Here is a 24,650-nt window from a genome sequence, read left to right on the forward strand (position 1 = left end):
AAGGGGAGAATGAAGGAGTTTGTATAATAAATCAGGAGAAGGAAATTAGAGAGTAAAGAATTTGAAAAGTCAGAAAATATATTTTTTAGAAGTCCTGGCTATCGCTAATTTCTAGTTCTACAGATAAACAATGTTGGCAAGAGTCTTTTCTTTCTGGGTTTTTCTGATTGTGCTACATTTATAAGATCTAAGGTGGTTCAAAATCTTAAAGTTTTAAATGCAGTTTTCTTAAGAAACCACAAATATCGTAACCCTTAGAATTCAGAACTCAGTCCCCATTGACATAAGGAGAAAGCTTCTGTGGTTTATCAGAGAAGGAAAACCTGGTGTGCCCGTCTAACAATAACTTGGAGCTGCATAATAAAGACCATACCGCCCTTACAACTTTCACTAACAGGAAGCCATCCCAAAAGCCCTGAGGATCTTTCCCCCTAGGGCTAAAACAGAGATTCCTACTAAAACTCAAATTCCTCAACAGCTGTGTGCAGATCAGTTCAAAACCCATGGCATAAAGTCAGAGTTCTCCATCAGGCAGCTGATCAAGATCATATTAAGATTGTAACTTGGGGTACAGGCTGACTGACTATAAGGAATGCTGCCACCATTACCCTTCTTTGGCTCCAAGACATTTTAAGTAGGGAGGGTTATACAGGGCCACCTAAACTTCCATATTCCAATACTAATGGATGCCCCATACATAGATGCCAGGCACCATTTGTAGTAGACAAGACACAAACTATGACTATTGCCAAAAAAGAAATCAAAAGATCTGCTGACAATGTCTGGGAATGCTTGTGTCAAAACTTTATATTTAGTAAATGCTTTTGTAAAATTACTTTTAGTGAAGGTTTATTTCCAGAACTCTGAAAAGCAATTTACACCAGTGGTAAATGTAAAGCATTTTTATCATGTTTTGTTGGTTGTTATTTTTTTTTTTAAGTTAAACTGGTACTTCAAAAATATGGCAAATATAGTCAATTCAAAATCTATCTTCTAAGTGGCTGGCAACCTCAACCTTAAAACATATCTTTGCTTCGGAGAATAAAAACAGGGGGGGACAAATATCTCATAATAATTTTATAAAAAGTCATCAAATTATTTATGTATCATATCTATACAGATAATAAGCATACATCAGATATGTATTTTTCTATATGTATTGTATTTCAGATCAAATGTATGGCCCACATTTCTAAAATTTCAAATTTTCATGCTGCTAGACAAAACGGGCTATAGGTTTTTATATTACAAAATGCCCACATCATATGTTTATTTTTTACATTTTGATCAGAGATTTCGAACTTTTTCACAAAAGAAACAGTATATATGTTAATGTATTTTAAAGCATAGTACAAGACGGACCTGGAAAAACTACCCTAAAGAGGAAAGAAGAAAGAGAGGAAGGAAAGGAAAGAGGGGAGAAGGAAATCAGATTTTCTTGCCTTGTGGTAGTTATTTTCCTTTCCAAGGACAACTCCAAATAATGTATAACACATATCAATGAATATTATATATATTAAAATTCCTTTATAAAATTTTTTACCTGTAGAGTTTTCTCTAGCTTGCTTTTTTCTTTCATAAGTAAATCATATTCTTGATTGCAATTTTGAATTATATTGTCTCTTTCCTCCAAATCATGTTCAAATCTTCTGCATTCTTCTTTCCATTTTTCCTGGGAAGTCTGAAATACTTTCTCAATCTCATTTGCCCTTCTTTGAAGTTCTGTATTCTGAGCTATTAAAAATATAAAAGAATAATAGGTTTATTTACAACCATAAATTAAATCCCTAGAGTTCAAAAACATAGGGCTTAGAACCAATTTCATTTACAGCATGGTCTTAGGACAAAACCTATAACCACCTCAGACCAGTAAACTCTTGAAAAGTCCACTGTCCCGGAGCCAGGACTCTACCACTTTTTCATCTCTTCTCCTCCAGACAAAGGTGATTTTGCCATAAAATGATATGACAAATTCCCAGAGACATGCCAAGGTTTAGATGTACCTCTAGTACCAGCTGTCACTCTTTTTCTCCTATTCAAAAAGATAAATAAAATATTTGTTTTTAAAAATACTGTGACATATAGGGCTACTATTTTATTCTATTCTATTCTATTTTTGTAAAGACTATAGATTTCTTTTTTTTTCCTTTTTTTTTAAAGATTTTATTTATTTTATTTTTAGAGAGAGGGGAAGTGGGGGGAGAAAGAGAGAGAGAAACATCAATGTGTTGTTGCTTCTCACGTGGCCCCCACTGGGGACCTGGCCTGCAACCCAGGCATGTGCCCTGACTGGGAATTGAACTGGAGACCCTTTGGTTCGCAACCCATGCTCAATCCTCTGAGCTACACCAGCCAGAGCTCTATTCTCTTTTTATCTTCACCTGAGGACATGCTTATTGACTTTAGAGAGGGGGAGGGAGGGAGACAGAGAAGAGTTACATCTATCTGTTGCCCTTCCTGCCCAGAGATGGAACCCACAACCTAGGCATGTGCCCTGACTGGGAATTAAACCTTTAACCTTTTAGTCCACAGGATGACACTCCAACCAACTGAGCTACACCAACCAGGGCATGACTACTCTTTTTAAAAGATTTATAGGTTACAAATTTTAATATTTGGCAACAAATCAGTTGTAACACATCTTACACATGAGATTGTCACAAAATTGAGGCTGGGAACTACTGCTACAACCCTTTAAAACTGTGATATTTCCTACCCCCAAATTAGGCTCAAACCTGGCTCATCCTAATAGTACTGAAACAATAACAAACACCTCTCCACCAGGGTTGCTGCTCTGTTTCAGCATTTAGAAAAGATGTAATGAAAGGCTTCCAGGTCTGGCTGTACCACCTACCACCTGACTAAACTTCTTTGACTCTCAGAATAAAATGCCTCCTAGTTAAGCTTTTATGAAGACCAAATGAGGAAATATGAACACACTTGTATGCCACAGTTAGTAGTATTGTTTTTAAATTATTTTGTGTTTTGAATGGATCACATACTCCAAAGGTTTGAAATTCAAAGGTATAAATAGTACAAAAACATCTCCCTCCCATCTGGTTACTTGCACTACAATACAAGACTTTATTCCACTATCTGGCAGCCTGCACTGCAGGTAAGAAGTTTGAAGCCATTTTGATTTCTGTTGTCTGCATGTCACTTTTCTTTTCTCTTTGAAAGTTTCGTAATCTTCTCTTTGTCTCTTTTTCTAAAATTTCATAATGCTATGCCTTCAAGTGGGTCTATTTCTTTCCATTGTGGTGAATATTCATGGGCGCTTTCAATCTGGCAACTAATACATAACCTTTAGTTCTGACATGTTTTCTTAAATAATTTCATTGATGACTTACACTATTCCTTTTCTCTCATATTATTCAGACTGGTTCTCCAATTTTCTTTTCTTTCATCTATTTTTCTACCTGTCTTTTAATGCTAATTTCTAGGAGATTTTTTCCATCGTCATCTTCCAATGCTTCTACTGACATTTTTCATTTCTGATTTCATATTTTTAATTTCTAAGAGCTTTCTTTTTTTAATGGGATCTGGTTCTCGCTTCACAGATGGCATATATTCTCTTTCAACTGTGAGGACATTAATGCTACTTATTTCTTAAATCTTGTGAAGAATTTCTGATTCTTCCAAATTAACTTTTTTCTCTCCATTTTAGAAGCTTTCCATAAGTATCTGGTAATTCTCAGTTGTTTGCTCTCAATTAAGATTAACTTCAGAGTGACACACCTTTCATCCCTCCTAGATGCTGAGCTTGAGTGTGGAGCTTGACACCTGTGCTCTTCATTGGAGGAGGATGTGTCTGGGCCATTTATCAGTATATCACTAGGTTTTTCTTCTCAGCTTGGTCAGGTGACCCACAGAAAAGTCTTCCAAGCTCCAAAGGGGAATGCAGAAATCTAGTGACAGCTTTTGGGGAAGCCAACAGAAAAAGGAAGCTGGCCATGACTGGTGTGACTCAATGGACTGAGCACCAGCCTGTGACCTAAAAGGTCACCAGTTTGATTCCTGTTCAGGGGACATGCCTAGGTTTCGGGTTAGGTCCCCAGATGGAGGTGTGTTAGAGGCAACTAATTGCCATTTCTCTCCCTCCCTTCCCTTCTCTCTAAAAATAAACAAAATCTTTTTTTTTTTAAAGAAGCTGGAAGAACTAGTTCCTCAATATTCAGCTTAAGTATGATATCTTCCTGTTTTTCCCAGTCTGGAGACCCTCTATTTTAGCAACTCAGAAATTACTCCTAAGTGGGAAGAATCCAGACGAGCATGCTCGCAGAAGGAAACCTAAAAATGGACAGCTACTTCCAAATTCCAAAGGTATCTGGTGCTTCCAGTTCATAAGTCCTTTGAATCTCTGATAAGTTGTCTGCCAGCTTTCTACATTCCTGGTTTAGGATTCTAGTATCTCAGGTCTGCTAAATTAGTTATCCCTCATCCATTTGCTTTCCAACTTCCAAAATTTTCTTTCTTGTCAGGTCTCTTTTTCTCTCAATCATTATGGGATTATCTTTTTTTTTCTTATCTTCACCCAATGGTATTTTTCATTGCTTTTAAGAAAGAAAGGGAAACAGGGGAAGGAAGGAAAAAAGAGAAGGAGAGAAACATCAATGTGAGAGAGAAACCGATTGGTTGTTTTTTGTGTGTACCCCTACCAAAGACAGAACCTGCAAACTAGGCATGTGTCCTGACCAGGAACTGAACCCAAGGCCTTTCGGTTGGTGGGACAATGCCCAACAGAGCCACACTGGCTAGGGCTGGGATTCCCTTTTTTAATATCCCCTAACTCCATTAGGTTGTTTTTTACTCTACCCTCAACATTTTATCATGAAAGTTTTCAAAAATGCATAAAGTTGAAAGTATTGTACAGTGAACAACCAAAAAAATCACCTAGACTCTGTGACTGTTAACATTTTGCTACAGTTGTTTTATCACACATTCATCTACGCATTCATTCATTTATCCATCCATCAGACCATACTTTTTATGCATTTCAAAGCAAGTTGCAAATATATTTCACTCCCAAATAATTCAGCATTCATATTGTTAACTAGAATTCAATATAGTTTTATATTTTTGAGGTAATATTTACATATAATGAAATGCACAACACTTAAGTACATCAGTCAAAGAGATTTGATAAATCCCTACACTACACTCATGTAACCCAGACCCCAATCAAAATATAGGACATTTCCTTTAACCTGAAAAGTTTCCTCACACCTTTACCCAGTCAATCCCTACCACTATCCCATCACAGAGGCAACCATTATTCTGATTTCTTTTTCGCCAAAAATTATTTTTCTCTGCTGAAGAACTTCCTGTTCCTCCATCATGTATAAATGGAGTCATACAAGATGACCTCTTATGTATAAACTTCACTCAGCATAATGGTTTTGAAATTCATTCATGGTATTACATCTATCAGTAGTTGGTTCACTTCTATTGCTGAGTAGTATTTTATTGTATGAATGTAATACAGATTATTTCTTCATTCTCTTATCAATGGACATGTAGAGTTTGTTTATTTTTTCCAATTTGTGGTTGGCATAAAGAAGCTGCAATAAAAACTGGTGTAAAAGTCTTCGGTAGACTAATGTTTCTCAGGGAGTAATACCAAAAAGTAAAACTGCTGAATCATAGGATAAAAATATCATTATTTTAAAAGAAACTGCAAGCCCTGGCCAGATGGCTCTATTAGTTAGAGCATCGTTCCATATTCCAAAAGTTTGCAGATTCGATCCCTGGTCAGGGCACATACTTAGGTTTTGGGTTCGATCCCTGCTTGGTGTACATATGGGAGGCAACTGATCAATATTTCTCACATCTTCCTTCCTTCCTTCCTTCCTCTTTCCCTCTCTCCCTCCCTCCCTTACTCTCTCCCCCCTCCCTTACTTTCTCCCTCTCTCTCCCTTCTCCCCTCCCCCTTCCTCTCTCTCTCTGTCTCTCTCCCCCTTCCTCCCTTTCCCCTCCCCCTCTATCTCTCTCCCTCTCTCTCAAATCAATAAACATATGCTCTGGTGAGGTTTAAAAAAAAAACAAAAAGAAATTGCCAGGTTTTTTCCAAAGTAGTTGTACCATTTTACTCTCCCACTAACTATAAGGGTTTCAGTTGCTCTACATACCCATTAGCATTTCGTATTGCCAGTTTTTTCAATTAGAGCCATCTGATGGGTATGGAGTTACCATCACAGTGGTTTTTAATTTGCATTTCCCTAATGACAAGTAAGGTTAAACATTTTCCATGTGATTAATGGCCATTCCTCCATTTCCTCTGTAATGTGTCTGTTGAAATTATTTGACTTTGGGCAAGTAACCTCCCATCTTCCCTGGATTTCAATATCCTTATAATTAAGTTAAAGCCATTAACTTTAATTTAATTATCTGGTGCCTTGCAATCCTTTTATTCCTAAGTGGTATAGTTATTAAATGCCAGAAGAAATCAAAAATACTTCAGACCAGTGGCAATAACCCAAGACATCTGGCCAGGACTAGGGTACATAACTTTTGTATATTTATAACTTAACATTTGGTTAGCCCCATGCAGTTCATACAAAGCATGTTCATTATCTTATTTCATCCTTAAAACAACCTAGGTTCAAATATCAGTAAATAAGTGGTAGAACCAGGCTCAAACCTAAATCTTCTGAATTCATGTTCAGTGTTCTCTTAATTAAAACCTGCTCTGTACAAAAAAATATTCATAGCAACCTTATTCTTAATAACCAAAACCCAGACACAACCCAAATGCTCATCAATAGTGTGATATATTCACATAATATAGTACTAAACATCAATATGAAGATCAAGAAAGAAGCCAGATACAAAAGAGTATATACTATGTGACTGTTCACATAAAGTACCAAAAAAGGGCTAAATTAATCCTTGTTATTAAAACTCATGACAGTAGTTATCCATGTGGAAGGACATCTGGTAATTTTGTATTCCATGATCCGGGTTCTGGTGATTAGTTTACACGTATCTATGCACATTAATATATACTTAAGTAAAAAGATTTTAAAAGATGGTCATATGCTATATTAACAGATAATTTTGAGAGTTAAATCAACTGCCTTTTTCTTTTCTAGGAACCACACTCTAACCCAGTGATTCCAGACCCAGCTAATCAACAAAATCACCTACAGTGCTTCTTGCACATCCAGATGCACTCAAGCTAGAGATTCTGATTCAAGACTATATGTAACAGAAGACCTAAAATACATGTTTTTTTTTTTTAAAAAGAAATCTCTGTGTGACTCTGCTAATTATTCATGGGAAAGATGCCCTAAAAAATGATTAACAGAATTCTGAACCCCTTCTTCTATACATATGCAACATAAAAAATTAATGTAAAGCAGATGAATGTTCACATAATTGCCAGAAGACTTTATAAACACCTAGCAAAGTCTATCCATCAATGGTCAGTCGATGAATCAAAACCTTACTTCTGACCCTATATGCAATGCATATACAACACTAAGCAATGATATGCAATAAAGTCACAATTCTTAACATAGGAAGGAATGGAAGTAGTCTTACCACAGAGTTTTTCTTGGATCCTATGTGCCTCAGCTAACCTTTCTTCAGCAGCCCGTCTTCCAAGGCCTGCTTCCTTTCTAGCAACAGCCAGGTCGTATTCCAAACTTTGTCGCAATGCTTCTCCTTTTTCAACCTCAGATCGTAGCTTGGCAATCTGGCTCTCATAGCCTGCCAGCTAAAAACAGATTTCTGATATCATGAATCAATATTAAAATATGTCTGCAAGATTATGAAATCATTGACCCAAACATTTATATTTCTTAGAAAAACTTGTTTCTATAATATTTTTAACACAAGAATTTATAAACTTATACTTTCTGAAAGACTGGAGGAGAAGCACTAGCCTTACCCACAAAATGACAATAGTAATTTTCTTATTTTAGAGAATACACCAGAGGGGAAAAAAAAATATTACTCTTATATAAACTTCTTGTAAAAAAAATAAAGGAAAATCACAAGTTTTAATCAGACGGTAGTCATATCTAAGAAATGGAAAAAATGCATGTCCCATAGTAAGCACTTAAAAAATTCATTCTTGCCCTGCCTGGTGTGGCTCAATGGGTTGAGTGCCAGCCTGCAAACTGAAAAGTCGCTGGTTCAGTTCCCAGTCAGGGCACAGGCCCAGGTCCTTGGTTGGGGGCTTGTGAGAAGCAACCGATTGATGTTTCTCCCACACATTCATGTTTTTCCCCCTATCTTGGTCTCTTCTTTCCCCTCTCTCTAAAAAATAAATAAATAAAATCTTTTTTATTAAAAAAAAATTTTTTTAAGATTTTATTTATTTATTCTCAGAGAGGGAAGGGAGGGAAAAAGAGAGAGAGACATCAACGTGTGGTTGCTGGGGGTCATGGCTTGCAACCCAGGCATGTACCCTGACTGGGAATCGAATAAATAAAATCTTTTAAAAAATAAAGTAAAAATTCATTCTTTCCTTCCTCCTATTGCCTATATGAAATCAAGAAGCAAATTGTATCAAAATATAGTTTGGTAAATATTGTCTATGTTATTTCACTTGATTATAATATTATGATAGACCATAAAGAAATAAAAATGCCAACTTTGCAGGGATTTTAATGAACTAATATCTAATCTATCTAATATCTAGATAACTAGATATCTAATGACTAGATTTAATTTACCTAATATCCTCCTATGAAATAACACAACAGAATATAGGTCAAAAAATTAGAGCTACATAGGACTTCCAGCCAAGATGGAGGCATGGGTAGACACACTGTGCCTCCTCACACAACCAAAAGAAGGACAACAATAATTTAAAAACAAAAAGCAAACAGAACTGACAGAACATCGAACTCTATGGAAGTCCAACAACCAAGGAGTTAAAGATGAAACATTCATCCAGATCAGTAGGAGAGGCAGAGACAAGCAACCAGATGGAACGGACTTGTGGCAAGGTGGTGGCTGGAGGACCCAGTGAGGCAGGAGCTGGTAGAACAGGCAGTCCCACATTCGAGTGCAGATAAACCGGGAGGAACAACTAGGGAACAAGACAGACTGAGCAACCCAGGGTTCCAGTCCAGGGAAATAAAGCCTCAAACATCTGATTGAAAATACCTATGGGGGTTGAGACAACAGGGGAAACTCTAAGCCTCACAGGAGAGTTCACTGGAGAGACCCACAGGGCTCTAGAATGTACACAAACCCACCCACCCGGGAATCAGTACCAGAAGGGACCAATTTCCTTTTGGGTAGCCAGGGAAGTGACTAAAATACAACAGAGAGAGGAGCAAGTGGCACTGTTCCCTCTCCAATTCCTCCCCCACATACAGTGTCACAACACAGCAATGTGCGTTGCCAGGCCCTGGTGAACTAAGGCTCCACCGTTAATACAAAACACCCAATCCAAGAGAAAAAAAAAAAAAATGACCCAAATGAAAGAACAGAACAAAGCTCCAGAAAAAAAAAAAAAAAAACTAAACAATAAAGAGATAGCCAACCTATCATATGCACAGTCCAAGCACTTGTAATCAGGATGCTCACAGAATTGGTTGAATATGGTGACAAATTAGATGAAGAAATGAAGGCTGTGCTAAGTGAAATAAAGGAAAATATACACAGAACCAACAGTGACCGGAAGGAAACTGGGACTCAAATCAATGGTGTAGACCAGAAGTAAGGAAGAAACATTCAACCAGAAAAGAATAAAGAAACAAGAATTCAAAAAAAATGAGGAGAGGCTTAGGAACCTCCAGGACATCTTTAAACATTGCAACATCCGAATCATAGGGGTACCAGAAAGAGAAGAGGAAGAGTAAGAAACTGAAAACTTATTTGAACAAATAATGAAGAATTTCCCCAGTCTTGCAAAGGAAATAGACTTCCAGGAAGTCCAAGAAGCTCAGAGAGTCCCAAACAAGTTGGACCCAAGGAGGAACACACCAAGGCACATCAATTACATTACCCAAGATTAAATATAAGGAGAGAATCTTAAAAGCAGCAAGAGAAAAGGAGACAGTTACCTACAAAGGAGTGCTCATAAGACTGTCAGCTGATTTCTCAAAAGAGACCTTATGGGCAAGAAGGGGATGGAAAGAAGTATTCCAAGTTATGAAAGACAAGGACCTACATCCAAGATTACTCTATCCAGCAAAGCTTTCATTTAGAATGGAAGGGCAGGTAAAGTGCTTCTCAGATAAGGTTAAGTGAAAGGAGTTCATCATCACCAAGTTCTTATTTTATGAAATGTTAAAGGGACTTATCTTAGAAAAAGAAGAAAAAAAATATGAATAGTAAAAGGACAGCAAACTCACAATGATTAACAACCACACCTAAAACAAAGGAAAAAAACAAAAACAAACTAAGCAAACAACTAGAACACGAACAGAACCACAGAAATGGAGATCACAGGGAGGGTTATCGGCGTGGGAGAGGGAGAGAGGGGGAAAGGTACAGAGAATAAGTAGCATAGATGGTAGGTATAAAATAGACAGGGGGAGGTTAAGAATAGTATAGGAAATGTAGAAGCCAAAGGACTTATATGTACAACCCATGCACATGAACTAAACGGGGAGGGAATATAGGTGGGAGGGGATGTACAGGGCAGAAGGGAATAAAGGGGGGGAATGGGACAACTGTAATAGCATAATCAATAAAACATATTTAAAAAAATTAGAACTAGGTGATTTATATAAAGTCATTTCCCATTCTAAAATTCTAGAATTGAATCAATAATTCATTAAATAATATTAAACATTTCCTCTTTGCTAAGTATAGTGAAAAATATAAAAACAAGTATTATAGGGCCCCTAATATCAAGGAATTCAATGCTCTAGAAGGAAAGGCATATGGCATCAACTTTATAAAAGAGGCAAAAAATGTTATAATACTCCATAATCATTTATTTCTGGTGTGAAAAAAGCAAAATCATTTATTTCTGGTGTGAGAGAAAAAAGAGTAGATAAGAGAGAATGCTAGAAAACTATCATTTAGGAAATCTTTGAGCTACGTCAAATAAAAGACACAAGAATTTCTGCAGGACATCAGAAATTACTCAAATGGGACTTTCGGCAAGATGGAGGCATAGGTGGATGCACCGTACCTCCACACACAACCAAGATTAGAACAACAGCAATTTAGAGGCAGAATAACACCCAGAACTGACAGAAAATTTAACTGAATGGAAGTCGGACAGCCAAGAAGTTGAAGTAGACCCGTTCATGCAGACCAGTAGGAGGGGTGGGGAGGAGCAGCTGAGCGCGGGTCTGGGCGCTTGGAGAACAGAAAGAATTGGGCTCATAAGGCAACTGGGAGTGTGTAAGGCATCTGGGGCACACAAGATCGCAGCGGGTGGACCCTGAGTATGCAAGTGGCAGCTGGCGGACCCAGTGAGGCAGCGATTGTGGACCTGGGCAGAGCGCGCAACCCAGGATCCCAGAGAAGGGACTGAGGTCCCACGGAGAACGGAGATACCACCATTGTTCCCTCCCATCCCCGCCCCCACATACGTCACAATCCAGCGACTGGGGTGCCCAGCCCTGGTGAACACCTAAGGCTCCGCCCCTCACCTTAACAGGAGCAGCCAGACCAAAAAAAAAAAAGAGAGAGAGAGAGAGACATGTCTCAAACAGAAGAACAGATCAACGCCCCAGGACTCATCCTTTTGAGCGACCAAGATATAGCCAATCTATGAGATGCACAGTTCAAAACACTGGTGATCAGGAAGCTCACAGAATTGGTTGACTTTGGGCACAAATTACATGAAAAAATGTAGGTGACCATAAAAGAAATGAAGGAAAATGCACAGGGAACCAATAGTGATGGGAAGGAAACTGGGACTCAAAACAATAGAGTGGACCAGAAGGAAGAAAAAAACAACCAAACAGGAAAGAATGGAGAAATAAGAATTCAAAAAAATGAGGAGAAGCTTAGGAACCTCCAGGACATCTTTAAACATTGCAACATCTGAATTATAGGGGTACCAGAAGGGGAAGAGGAAAAGCAACAGATTGAACACGTATTTGAACAAATAATAAAGGAGAACTTCCCCATTCTGGCCAAGGAAATAGACTTCCAAGAAATCCAGGAAGCTCAGAGAGCCCCAAAGAAGTTGGACCCAAGAAGAAACACACCAAGGCACATCATCATTACATTAGCCAAGGTAAAAATGAAGGAGAGAATCCTAGAAGCAGCAAGAGATAAGGGGACAGTCACCTACAAAGGAGTTCCCATCAGACTGTCAGCTGATTTCTCAAAAGAGACCTTACAGGCAAGAAGGGCCTGGAAAGAAGTATTCCAAGTTATGAAAGACAAGGACCTATATCCCAGATTACTCTATCCAGCAAAGCTTTCATTTAGAATGGGAGGGCAGATAAAGTGCCTCTCAGATAAGGTCAAGTGAAAGGAGTTCATCATCACCAAGCCCTTTTTTTATGAAATGTTAAAGGGACTTACCTAAGAAAAGAAGATTAAAAAAAAAATGTATAGTAAAAGGACAGCAAACTCACAATTATTAACAACCACACCTAAAGCAAAACCAAAAGAAACTAAGCAAACAACTAGAACAGGAATGGAACCACAGAAATGGAGATCACATGGAGGGTTAGCAACAGGGGAGTGGGAGAAGGAGAGAGGGGGAAAAGGTACAGAGAATAAGTAGCATAGATGGTAGGTAGAAAATAGACTGGGGGAGGGCAAGAATAGTATGGGAAATCTAGAAGCTAAAGAACTTATGACACATGGACATGACTAAAGGGGTGGATGTGGGTGGGAGAGGGTGTACAGGGCGGAGGGGAGTGAAGGGGGAAATGGGACAACTGTAATAGCATAATCAATAAAATATATTAGAAAAAACAACTGTGAATTCCCAAATGTCCCCCTAAACATCCCTTGCCAAAAAAAGCAGCCTCTCCACCCTGTCTGAGGTAACTAGCCTTCCCTTGCATCTAGACTTAGTAATAACCACACCTAAAGCAACTGTCTTACAAGAAGATTTGCGAGATCCACCTCCACCACTTTTTGTCATCATAGACAGACTCAGAACTCACTTTGCCACCGAAGGAGGAATGCAAAGTCAGGTTCAGGAGAAGATAGCTTGGATAGCTTGGATTGGCAAGATTCTGCCAATCTTCTATTAGAAGGAACGTGAAGAACATATATTGGATTGATTTGGATTTAATTAACTAGCTTTAACACTTTGCTTGGATGGGTGACTGTAAACTGATTTTAACAATCATTTAGTAATATCAAAATGCCAGTACTTTCCTGACATAATATGGACACTTAAGGAAATGGGAGTAGTTTTATTATGAGCAAACCAAAACTCCCTATTTCCCCTACTACTTCCTCTTTTCCTAGTTAAAATGCTGTAAACTACATGGAGAGGGTAGCACAAGCATCCTTAGAAAGCTCTGGTGGCTAACCTTTACGTGCCAAAGATAATAGTGGGTGGTGGAGATTATGGTGGGATATGCCACCATTGAGATGAACATCCCAATTTCGACTGGAATGATGGACTTCCAGAGTGGCAAAGGTGAAGCAGTAGCGATTGACTACTAGATAATAAACCCTGAAGAGTAAAGGTGTAGACTGCCAATCATTTGCCCATTTGATTCAGATCCTTTCCCTAACCCCTTCTTTTGTTCTATTCTATTCTATCATAGGAACTGTAATTCCTATGCTCCAGTGCCAAATGGCTCTATTTACCCCAGTGTCTCTGGCAGTAGCATCTTTTTTGAGGTTCCAGGTCCCCATTTCTCCCCTCCAACATTACAACACTGGCTGAATAGTCCCCACCAGGGCTCTACCTCCCACAAAATAGTCCTAACTGCTGAGCTCTGGTAACATCATCTCTTCCCACTGGCCCTCTGGCCTAGAGGTGGTAATGGCTTCCTGCAGTTAGAATCTCTGGGTGGCCTCCTTATTCCCTCATTCCCTGTTTGAATTCCTAGGTCTTCCATCACCAGTACAGCCAAATCCCTCCATTAATGCCCTACTCTTTGCCTGATTGGACCTTATTTGATTTCAGAACTATCCACATAGCAGATAAACATATCCTCTGCCCTTAAGGTTGTTTTCTCACTTAAGGTTCAACACATGCACTAAAACATACAAAAGCAGCAAAATATCTCCCTCCTTTTAAAAACATATCTTTATTCTTTTCAGTCCTGTATGTTATGACACCCTTCATCCATTTCACCCAACCAGCTTCCACATTTGCTTCTTTATGTACCAGCTTGAATTGTTCAACCTGTTTGTTTTTTAGATTCCATACATAAGTGAGATCACAGAATATTTGTCTATCACTGTCTGATGTATTTCACTTACCATAATACCCTCGAGGTCTATCCATGTTGTTGCAACAGCATATTTCATTCTTTTTTAATGGCTGAATAATATTCATTGTATGTATATGAGGGCTGTCCAGAAAAATTCCATCCATTGTTAATATAATGACAATGGTTTGTGATACATCAATGTAACCTGGCAGCCAAGAAGAGTGGACTGGAATGCGCATGAGTGAACAATGACAACTTCATTATAGTAGTCAGTGGGAGTGGTAGACACCATTGAGTGACATGTGTACTGTGTGGCTATCACATTCAAAACAACTGAGAGAGTATAGCAACGAATCTGCATCAAATTTTGCAGTAAGTTTGAACATTCCCTCATGAAACTATTCGGATGATTCTGAAGGCTGCAGCTATGGGCATCTGGTGACTGGCAGCTTCATCACAACAATGTGCCCACTCATGCATCATGTCTCGTGCAGAGTGTTTTAGCAAAACATCAAATCACCCAGGTGACTCAGCCCCACTACAGCCGAGATTTGGCATCCTGTGACTTCTGGCTTTTCACAAAACTAAAGTCACCTTTAAAAGGGAAGAGATTTCAGACCATCAGTGAGATTCAGGAAAATATGATGAGGAAGCTGTTGGCGATTGGGAGAACTGTGTGAGGTCCCAAGGTGCCTACTTTGAAGGGGACTGAGGCGTCATTGTCCTATGTACAATGTTTCTTGTATCTTCTTCAATAAATGTCTTTATTTTTCACATTACATGGCTGTACACTTTCTGGAAAGATCTTGGATGCCATATTCTCTTTATCCATTCACCCACCAATGGGCACTTAGTTTTTAAAGATATCTTGTGCTAATCCAACAAAAAAATAGAAACAGAAGCAGAGATACATAGAACAGACTGACAGGTGTCAGAGGGTAGGGGTGTTGGGGAGCTGGGTGAAAAAGATGAAGGGATTAAACTAAATAAATAAATAAATAACACATAGACACAGAAAACAGTATGGTAACTGCCAGAGGGAAAGGGGGTGGGGGGAGGTGGAAGACAGTAAAAGGGGGATTAATGCGGGCGGAAAGAGATTATACTTAGGGCTGTGAGTGCATAATGCAGTGTGCAGATGTTATGTTATTGAGTGGTAATGTTTGAAACCTGCATAATTTTATTAACCAATGTCACCCCAATAAATTCAATTTAAAGTAATAAAATAATAAAAATAAAGATATTTTGTGCCAATTGCCTAGCACAATGTATGTTAGTATTAGGAGTATCTAATAAGGCAAATAAATGGCTTTAGTTTTTAAACAGTTTTATTTGTCTCTGCTTTGCGTTATAAAGGGCATATTCAGAGATCAGACAGCTAAAAAAATACTACATTATTTGTTTAGATGAGTAAAATCATCTAAAGAAATAACTGAAACAAGAATAATAAATAGTAATATAAAACTAGAGTTGAACCAATTCTAATTGCCTATTTTGAGAAAACTCTTATCTCAAATAATTCCCATCTCTTTAATGTGAACACATCCTTCAAAACATAAAGACAATAGTGTAGTCTGCTAAGATAAATCTGGTGACAACTGCAAATATACATTAAAGTATATTTAATATGAATAATAAATGATTATCAAGGCACTAATGTACATATGTTTTTAAAAATAAGTTTTGGAGATTATATTCATTAGCATAAATTTAACAAGTGCCACTTTACATTTACTATGCAATATTATAAGTAAATAAAGCAATTATTTCAATTAACTCATTTTAAAATTACCTCACTTGCCTCTAAAAATACAAATAAAACAGTTACATATGCACTGCTTGTTATTTTAATCAGAAACCACTCACTGTTCCTTAATACACAGAAACTGTTTTTCCAACACTTATTCAACACACAGCCACTAAGGGCCTAAGCCACATGAGACAGACAGAGACAGTGTGGTCACTGCTCTCAGACTAAGGAGGCATAGGTAAGCATGAAATAAACGTCTTAACTCTAAAATATTGGTAACAGCCACTTGTGGGAGTGCAAAGAAAGGATTAATCAGTGTCACCCAGGGAGGCTTTAAAAGGTTTCCTGATGAAACAGTAACAGAATTTAGTGAAAAGGGAAGGAAAACACACTATTTATACTTAAGTGTCAATAAATTATAGCTACTATTATAATGAATAGGCACTTTATAAAATTCACGTAATTATTACAACAACCTTTTGGGACCAGCATTTCACAATGAGAAACCGATGATGTACAGAATAAATAACTCACTCAAGGTCACAAAATGGAAGGGCCAAAAATGAGTCCAAATCTGTGAAATCAGTATTCTTTCCACTATACCAAGCTGCCTAAGCTGAGCTTTAAGAGTAAGTTTGCACAGCCAGTGTGGCTCAGTTGGCTGGGCATCATTCTGCAAACCCACAAACCGAAAGGTCACTGATGCGATCCCCAGTTGGGGCACATGCCTGGGTTCAGAAGGCAGTTGATTAGTATTTCTCTCTCACATCAACATTTCTCTTCCTCTCTTTCTCCCTTCCTTCCCCTCCCTCAAAAATTAAAAAAAAAAAAAAAAAGTAAGTTTTTTTAAATACACTATTTGTATTTACTGATTATGCCTCAGTGAAAGGGGAAAAAACAAGAAGCGGGAGGTGTGTGTGGCTTGCCTTTTTTGGCTGGTGTTAAATCCCACTTCACCTTTTTTTAAACTTTATTTTTATTGTTGACACTATTACAGATGTCTCCATTTCCCCCACCTTTACCTACCTCTACCCAGCCCCCACCCCCTCTTCCCTCTGGCCATCACCACCCTGTTGTCTGTGTCTCTATGTTATGCATGTATGTTCTTTGGCTAACCCCTTCCCCTTCTTTCATCCAGTCCCCCCTCCCCGTTCCTCTCTGACAGCTATCGGTCTGTTCCATGTATCCATGCATCGGTTTCTGCTTTCTTTATGTATATTTTGTTCATTATTTTCACATGTAAGTGAGATCATATGGTATTTATCTTTCTCTCACTGGCTTATTTCACTTAGCATAATAATCTCCAGGTCTATCCATGCTGTCACAAAAAGTAGAAATGAGTAAGATTTAAAGCGCTGGCTGGGTTGCTCAGTTGGTTAGAGCATCATCCGGATATAGCAAGGTTGTAGATTCAATCCCCAGACAGGGCACATACAAGAATTAACCAATGAATGTATAAATAAGTGAAACAACGAATTGATGTCTCTCCCTCACCCTCTTTCTCTTTACTCTCTCTCCGTTCCTCTCCCTCTCTAAAAGTCAGTAAATAACAACAACAACAACAAAAGAATGAATAAGATTTAAAAAAGGAAAAAGTAGAAAACAGAAAAAACACAACAGACAAAAGAGACATAAACACATAGTTTATAACTGAACTTACTGAAAAAAATAACTACTGTCCTTGGATTATATACATATACATACAATATATATATTTGTATATACAAGGTGGGCTGCAAGAGTAGGTTTACAGTTGTGAGTATGCTGAAACATTGTGTATTCCTACATTGTTTATCAATTATTGTATTGTTTTCCACATGAATAAATGTAAACCTACTTTTGCCCCACCCTGTATATATACACACTAATAAAAGATACAGTAATATAATACAACAAAAAACTAAAATAATTTATAAGTTATACTGAGATTAAAATTTTCATACTCAAATCTTAAGAAATTATTGCAGGACAGACCAAAAGGAACCTACATTAGGATTTCAAAAATGTCTAATTTATAAATATTTTAGTCACCAAATATATTTATCAATTAATATTTTTTTAAAGATTTTTTTTACTTATTTACCTTTAGAGAGAGGAGAAGGGAGGGAGAAAATGAGAAACACCAGGGTGCAAGAGATGCACTGACTGGTTGCCTCTCTCACACCCCCAACTAGGGACCTGGGCCACAATCCAGGCTTGTGCCCTGACTGGGAATCAAACTGAAACCCTTTGGTTTTCAGGTCTGTGCTCAATCCACTGAGCCATTACAGCTGGAGCTCAATTAATATTTTTGAACAAGTTTACCCATTATTAAAATAAGTTGAAAGCAAATACAAATAAATATAACATTAAATTTCTACTTTAACAATCTTATACAATTCCACTATATGTTTTTTAAAAACATGTTTTCTTTATAGTTCCCTTTCTAAGCACAAGGATGTTATAGTGATAAGTGTTAAATGTGGACTTTGTAATATGAAATCAATCTAAGTTAATCAAACTCTACATTTAACATTATTTAAGAGGAAAATAAATTTTACCTCTGCATTGTGCTTAGTTGTTATTTCCAATTTTTCCTTCTTAGCCCGATGGAGTTTCTTTCTGAGATCAGCAGTAATATCCAATTCTGTTTCACTTTTAAGCATTTGCTTTACATCAGATGAGGCATTCTTCAACCTATAAAATGAGATTATAATAAAATATAATTCTCCGTAAGAATATTTCCAGCACTTCTGGTATTTATTTTTTAAATTATTTTATTGTTGTTCAATTACAGTTGTCTGTATGTTCTCCCCACCCCCACAAACCCATCTCCCTCCCCCTTGCGTCCACCCTCCCCCTTGGTTTGGTCCATGTGTCCTTTATAGTAGTTCCTGAAAACCCTTCCCCCTCTGTCTCCTCCCTCCTCCCCTCTGGCTATTGTTAGATTGTTCTTAATTTCCATGACTCTGGTTATATTTTGTTTGCTTTTTTCTTTTGTTGATTATGTTCCATTTAAAGGTGAGATCATATGGTATTTGTCCCTCACCACCTGGCTTATCTCACTTAGCATAATGCTCTCCAAATCCATCCATGCTGTCGCAAAGGGTATAAACTCCTCCTTTCTCTCTGCTGCATAGAATTCCTTTGTGTAAATGTACCATAGTTTTTTGATCCACTCATTTGCTGATGCGCACCTAAGTTGCTTCCAGCACTTGGCTATTTTAAATTGCACTGCTATGAACATTGGGGTGTATAGGATCTTTTGGATTGGTCTTTCAGGGATCTTAGAGTATAAATCCCAGCAGCGGAATTGCCAGGTCAAAAGGCAGTTCCATATACTCTGGTTTCTCTTCAGATCGTATAAATCTTTTGCCTTTCACTTTTGGTATTTCCAATAACTTATTTTTCAAAAAACACAGAGAACATAATATGGCCCTTGCCCAAAAGGACCGTACAATCTAGTCAAAGATGTTGATTGCAAAAGCTAGGCAGAAAGGCAAAACACTCATGACTAGAAACAAACCACTATCCATTGGAAAACCACCACATTGTTCAAGATTGGTACCAAAAGGCTATCTCATCCTATCACAAGGTATGCAGTTTTGCAAGAGATTAAGTTCTTTCCTTCTTACCTTTTTGAACAAAATATTTTACTTATTGCAAATGTAGTATATATTACTAAAAGAAAAAGTATAAATGAGAGAATATAGATTTCTGCTTTAAAATGGCAGACTAGCCCTGGCTGGTGTGGTTCAGTGGATTGAGCACAGACCTGTTAACCAAAAACTCACCAGTTTGATTGCTAGTCAGGGCACATGCCTGGGTTGTGGGTTAGGTTACCAGTGTGGGGTGTGCGAGAGACAACCACACATTGATGTTTCTCTCATACATCGATGTTTCTCTCCTTCTTTCTCCCTCCCTCCTCCCTCTCTAAAAATAAATAAATATAATCTTTTAAAAAATTAAAAACTAAAATGGCATACTAAAGCACTCTACCCTCTCCCTAAAATTAAAATTTGAATTAAAATAACAGCAAAGAGAATTTAGAGGCATAAACTCACAAGAAAGAGCACAGGAGATGAGCCAATAGCAATAAAACACTAGAAGCTGGAAAGCATGTGGGCAAGTGGTAACTGATTGATATAAGAGAGTTAAATTCAAAGTCAACAGTAGGGAAGGCAACCTGATTTACACCAAAGTCCCAACAAGCTCAGTTCATTGGCAACATCTTTGAAAATGGAGGTAAAAGTAGAGCAGAAAACAGAATTGGTTAAAGGTCTACCAAAGTAATAATGAGATCCTCAAATCCTCTATCCTATATGCCACACAACTGAGCACCAATCTCTTCCCCACTCTGGAAAAATAAACCAGGGGTTTATTCCCTGGACAGGATAAAACAGATCTCTGGATTGGAGACATCAAACACAAATAGGGTACGGGATCCATACTAAAAACAAGAGACTCAAGTAAAAATTTATATAATAAATGAGAGCCCTGGTCTCCTAATACTTGTTGTCTAATAATTCTTGTTACTTTCTCATATCAATGTTTCTCCCCTTCTCTTTCTCCCTCCTTTACCCACTCTTAAAAAAAAGTAAATTAAATCTTCTTTAAAAATTTATGGTATATTGATGTATATTTTTAAAAGATTTTATTTATTTGTTTTCAGAGAGAGAGAAAGGGAGGGAGGGAGAAAGAAGAAGAGAAACATTGATGTGTGAGAGATACATTGATTGGTTGTCTCTCACACCCCAGCTGGGGACCTGGCCTGCAACCCAGGCATGTGCCCTGACTGGGAATCAAACAGGCGACCTTTTGGTTCACAGTCCAGCACTCAATCCACTGAGCCGCACCAGCCAGGGCTAATGATGTATACTAATATATTAACATGTTCCTCCCAAAACTGAAAGGCAAGATACTAAATAATGTGAAGCAATATTTTTAAAATATAATTTTATATTATATTCAAATTTTTAAAGTAGAATTATATATTTATATGTTTCTAAAATATGAACAAGTATATACCAACATGTTATTAGTAATTAACTCTAAATAATAGGATTGTAAGTAGTTTTATTGTTTTTTCATTTGTATTTTTTAATTTTTCTCAAAATGCACCTATTATTTGCATGAAAATACATATAAATGTATGTATATACATATATAAAATAGAATATCCAAACAAGAAGGAACCTTGAACCATGTTTCTCACCTGTGGTGGTGAACAAGCTGATAAGACCTTACTCTTGACCCTTGCCACATTCAATAAAAGAAAAAGTCCTCTTTGAGATGAAATATTAGCAAAGTAAAAAGTTAGTATCTTATTCATTTATACCCTACACTATTCCAGAAAGAAAGATTTAAGACAGCTTCTAAAGATAGGTAGAAAATGTTTATGTAGCAAACTCTATTTATAGGTGAAGTACATATTAGTCATGGTACTTGCCCCACCCCACCCATCTTTGCTGATAGGTGATCTATTTAAATCAGTTCTTCTCTAATTAAATATGAGCAAGGACTATTGAGACTATTTCCACCCCACACCTCATGATTCTTTTTAAAAATATATTTAAATGGATAACTAAAAAAGAAAATTTAAAAATATAAAAGAAGAATTAAGAGCCACAGAGATTATGGCAAACCAAAGTAATCACCATGCAGAAATGTGAATAAGCAGAAATACAAGAGGAAGGAAGTATTTAGAGAGGCAGAAAAGAATAAGCAAGTATTTAGGGACAAAAGAAAGTGCAGACACTTTGACCTTTGTGGACTGAGTTAACAAAAGAGGACTAAGAGCGTCCAAAGCCTCCAGAGGCATCATTCCTGCTCCTCCAGCCCCATGAAATTTCTACCAGCCTTACCCGAACCATGAGAACTCTTACAACCAGCCCCTCCAACCACTGACTTCTCCCTGCTCCTTGCAAACAAAAGCAATCCTCAACTAAAGCAAAAGCTTGGAGGCTTACCTTTGGGCATCACCAGTAACATTACTTGAAGTGTTTAAATTCATGATAAGTTTTCCAACTCTTTCAAAATACCACAGTTCCTTAATGATATACTTCGTTATTGATGATTAAATTGTCCAAGATGTCTGTGGCTTACAGGTTAGATGGACTGAATTCTGTTAAAATACTAAACAATAAAACAGTAGTTATATTTATGAATCCTGAGACTAAAGGCAACTTTTCTTTTGTTCTTCAATTTATTTGTATTTTTTATTAGTATTTATATATTTTATTTTTTCATTTTAATTATTGTTCAAGTTATTTGTATTTTTAAATTATTGTCTAACAAACATATAAGTACTCATATTTTTAAAAGCTATGGCTTTTATTTTTATATAAATGGTTTTAAATAAATGTTTTATTTCTTTTAAAAAGATTACAAGCAAAAAAGAAAAAATGTTAGAAAGATGTCCCTTCCTATAAGAACACAGTAATCCTATTATTTTTATTTTCAAACAGAAAGAAAACATTGTTATAAAAAAATAGGGACAAATTCTTCTTGAACTGGAAAAGGAATAGGTAGTGGCTTTCTGTAGAGCACAGAAATCAGTTTGAAATAAAATGGCCCTGGCTGTTGTGGCTCTGTGGATTGAGTACCAGCCTGAGAACCAAAGGGTTCGATTCCCAGTCAGGGCACATGCTTGGGTGTTGGGAGCTGCCCTGCCTGGTTTCAGAAGCTATAACCCCCCAAGGCTAAGGCTGAGTAAGAGACCTTGGGACCATAAGCCACTAAAGAGAAAAAGCTTATCTTCCTGGCAGGGGCACCGGCCTCTGCTCCCTTTTACTTCACCCTCCTTGGCCCCAGGCAGATGACTGGTTAGCCAATGACCAGTAAGATTCCTCAAGGGAAGGGCAACCTAAGACAGGCATGGTCATGAAGGGGCCCTCAGGAAGGACTTGGGGGGCTATAAAGGGGGTGATGGACCCTTGCTCCTTGGCTTTGACATAGCCTGAGTCCTCATTCTGTCTGGGAGAAGTCTCCTCATCTCTTGGCTGCCTTACTTCCCCTGCCTGACTTAAGCCTGAAATAATGAGAGGGCAGTGCAGCCCTGGGCAGGAATGGGCAGTTCCCTGGGGGCAATCAGGCCTAAGAAAGAATGCATAAAATCCTGTAAAACCTACTTTGCTAAGAATGTCCTCCATTTTCTGATAAGGGTCCAAGCAAGAAATGAGTTTGTTTCTGGAAGTCTTACAGCCCTTTAGCTAACTGACCCTGACTCAAAATAAGCCTTCATAGTTCTTTGTATGTTACCTATTGTTTGATCCTTACTGCCTGACAATGATTGATGAGCTTTACCTATATTCCTGTGCAAATTGAACCCAATAAAAGCCCATTGAGGAAAAGGCTCCTGGTCCTTCTCCTCTGAGAGATCGGCCACCTCTTCTCCCCATGCAGATCATGTCTTGGTAGACTTATCCTCATCCACAGCAGACGGTGGGCTCTGTGGGCAAACCTCCCCCACACCTGGATTGCAGGCTAGGTCCCCAGTAGGGGTTGCATGAGAGGCAGCCACACATTGATGTTTCTCTTTCTCTTTTTCTCTCCCTTCCCCCCTCTCTGAAAATAAATAAAATAAAATATTTTTTAAAAAATAAAATAAAATGAAGTCCAGGGTCATTTGGGGGTTCCCAAAGACTTTTGAATAAATGATATTTTTTTAATGCAATATTATAATCAAAGGCCAAAGTGCTCCCAAATAAAAGATCTCATTTTCAAAGGCCTTCTCCTGAGGGATCAAAAAGGAAGACGGAAAGAGGAAAGCATCAGTAACTGGTACTGGCCTTCTCACGGGGACCCCTCTTCTATGGGACATACTCCAAATTATACAGAACCAACCACTTAAAGTTACTTTACTATAGTATAAAAAATTCTCTACGTAAACATTTTAAAGAGAGATAACTGTAATTAATTAAGTCCATAAAGACACAAATATCAAGATCCCATAAGTGTCTCCCCAGCAGAAATCCAATATCCTAGATAAACAATGAGCTATGGACTCAACAGAGATCTGAGTTAGGATTCCAGTAAGTATCTTACACGTATGTGCCAGGAGGCAAGTCACTTAAGCTCTCTGAGCCTGTTTCCTCAACCATAAGCAGCAGATGACTATATCAACCTCACTCATATATTTGAGATTTAAATAATACAAACAGCACACAGACAATGCTCACTCACTATCAATGTCTATTACTGAACACAGAACCCTCTGAAAAAATATAACGATTCCTGACAAAGGAAGGGTGTAGGTGATACAAGAGGTGATTTGGTCTGGTGGGGAGATACAATAAAACAATTGTTTAGCCCTGGCTGGTGTGGCTCAGCTGGTTGGAGCGTTGTCCTGTACACTGAAGGGTCACAGGTTTGATTCCCAGTCTTGGCACATGCCTGCTGTGGGCTGGGTCCCCCAGTTGGGGAATGTGGGAGAGGCAACTGATTCACGTTTCTCCCTTACATTGGTGTCTCTCTCTCTCCCCCTCCCTTCCCCTCTCTAAAATCAACAAGGACATCCTTGGGTGAAAATTTAAAAAAGAATTGTTTAGTAAAACTATGAGTAAATAGGGACATCTAGAAGACCAGTAAAAGGCCAAACTGTTCTGTCCCTGCTCTCACAACTTTAGAGAGATCACTGAAAAAGG

General features: G+C 37.8%; 1 protein-coding gene across 6 annotated transcripts in view; it reads right to left on the reverse strand.

Moving 5' to 3' along the window:
* Positions 1 to 24,650, reverse strand: part of CCDC171 (coiled-coil domain containing 171) — a 372,925-nt gene that overhangs the window by 343,542 nt on the left and 4,733 nt on the right. For all 6 annotated transcript variants that reach the window (XM_045840936.1, XM_045840939.1, XM_045840937.1 and 3 more), the window contains exons 2-5: positions 21,975 to 22,140; positions 18,567 to 18,702; positions 7,543 to 7,717; positions 1,544 to 1,734 (exon numbers count right to left, since the gene is read on the reverse strand). In XM_045840936.1, coding sequence (XP_045696892.1) covers positions 1,544 to 1,734; positions 7,543 to 7,717; positions 18,567 to 18,702; positions 21,975 to 22,018 — 546 coding nt within the window. In that variant the 5' untranslated portion in view covers positions 22,019 to 22,140. The remainder of the gene's footprint in view (positions 1 to 1,543; positions 1,735 to 7,542; positions 7,718 to 18,566; positions 18,703 to 21,974; positions 22,141 to 24,650) is intronic.

This window comes from Phyllostomus hastatus, unplaced genomic scaffold (assembly GCF_019186645.2).
Source record: "Phyllostomus hastatus isolate PE091 unplaced genomic scaffold, TTU_PhHast_1.1 phas_contig_34, whole genome shotgun sequence".
In the NCBI taxonomy this organism is placed as follows: Eukaryota; Metazoa; Chordata; class Mammalia; order Chiroptera; family Phyllostomidae; genus Phyllostomus; species Phyllostomus hastatus.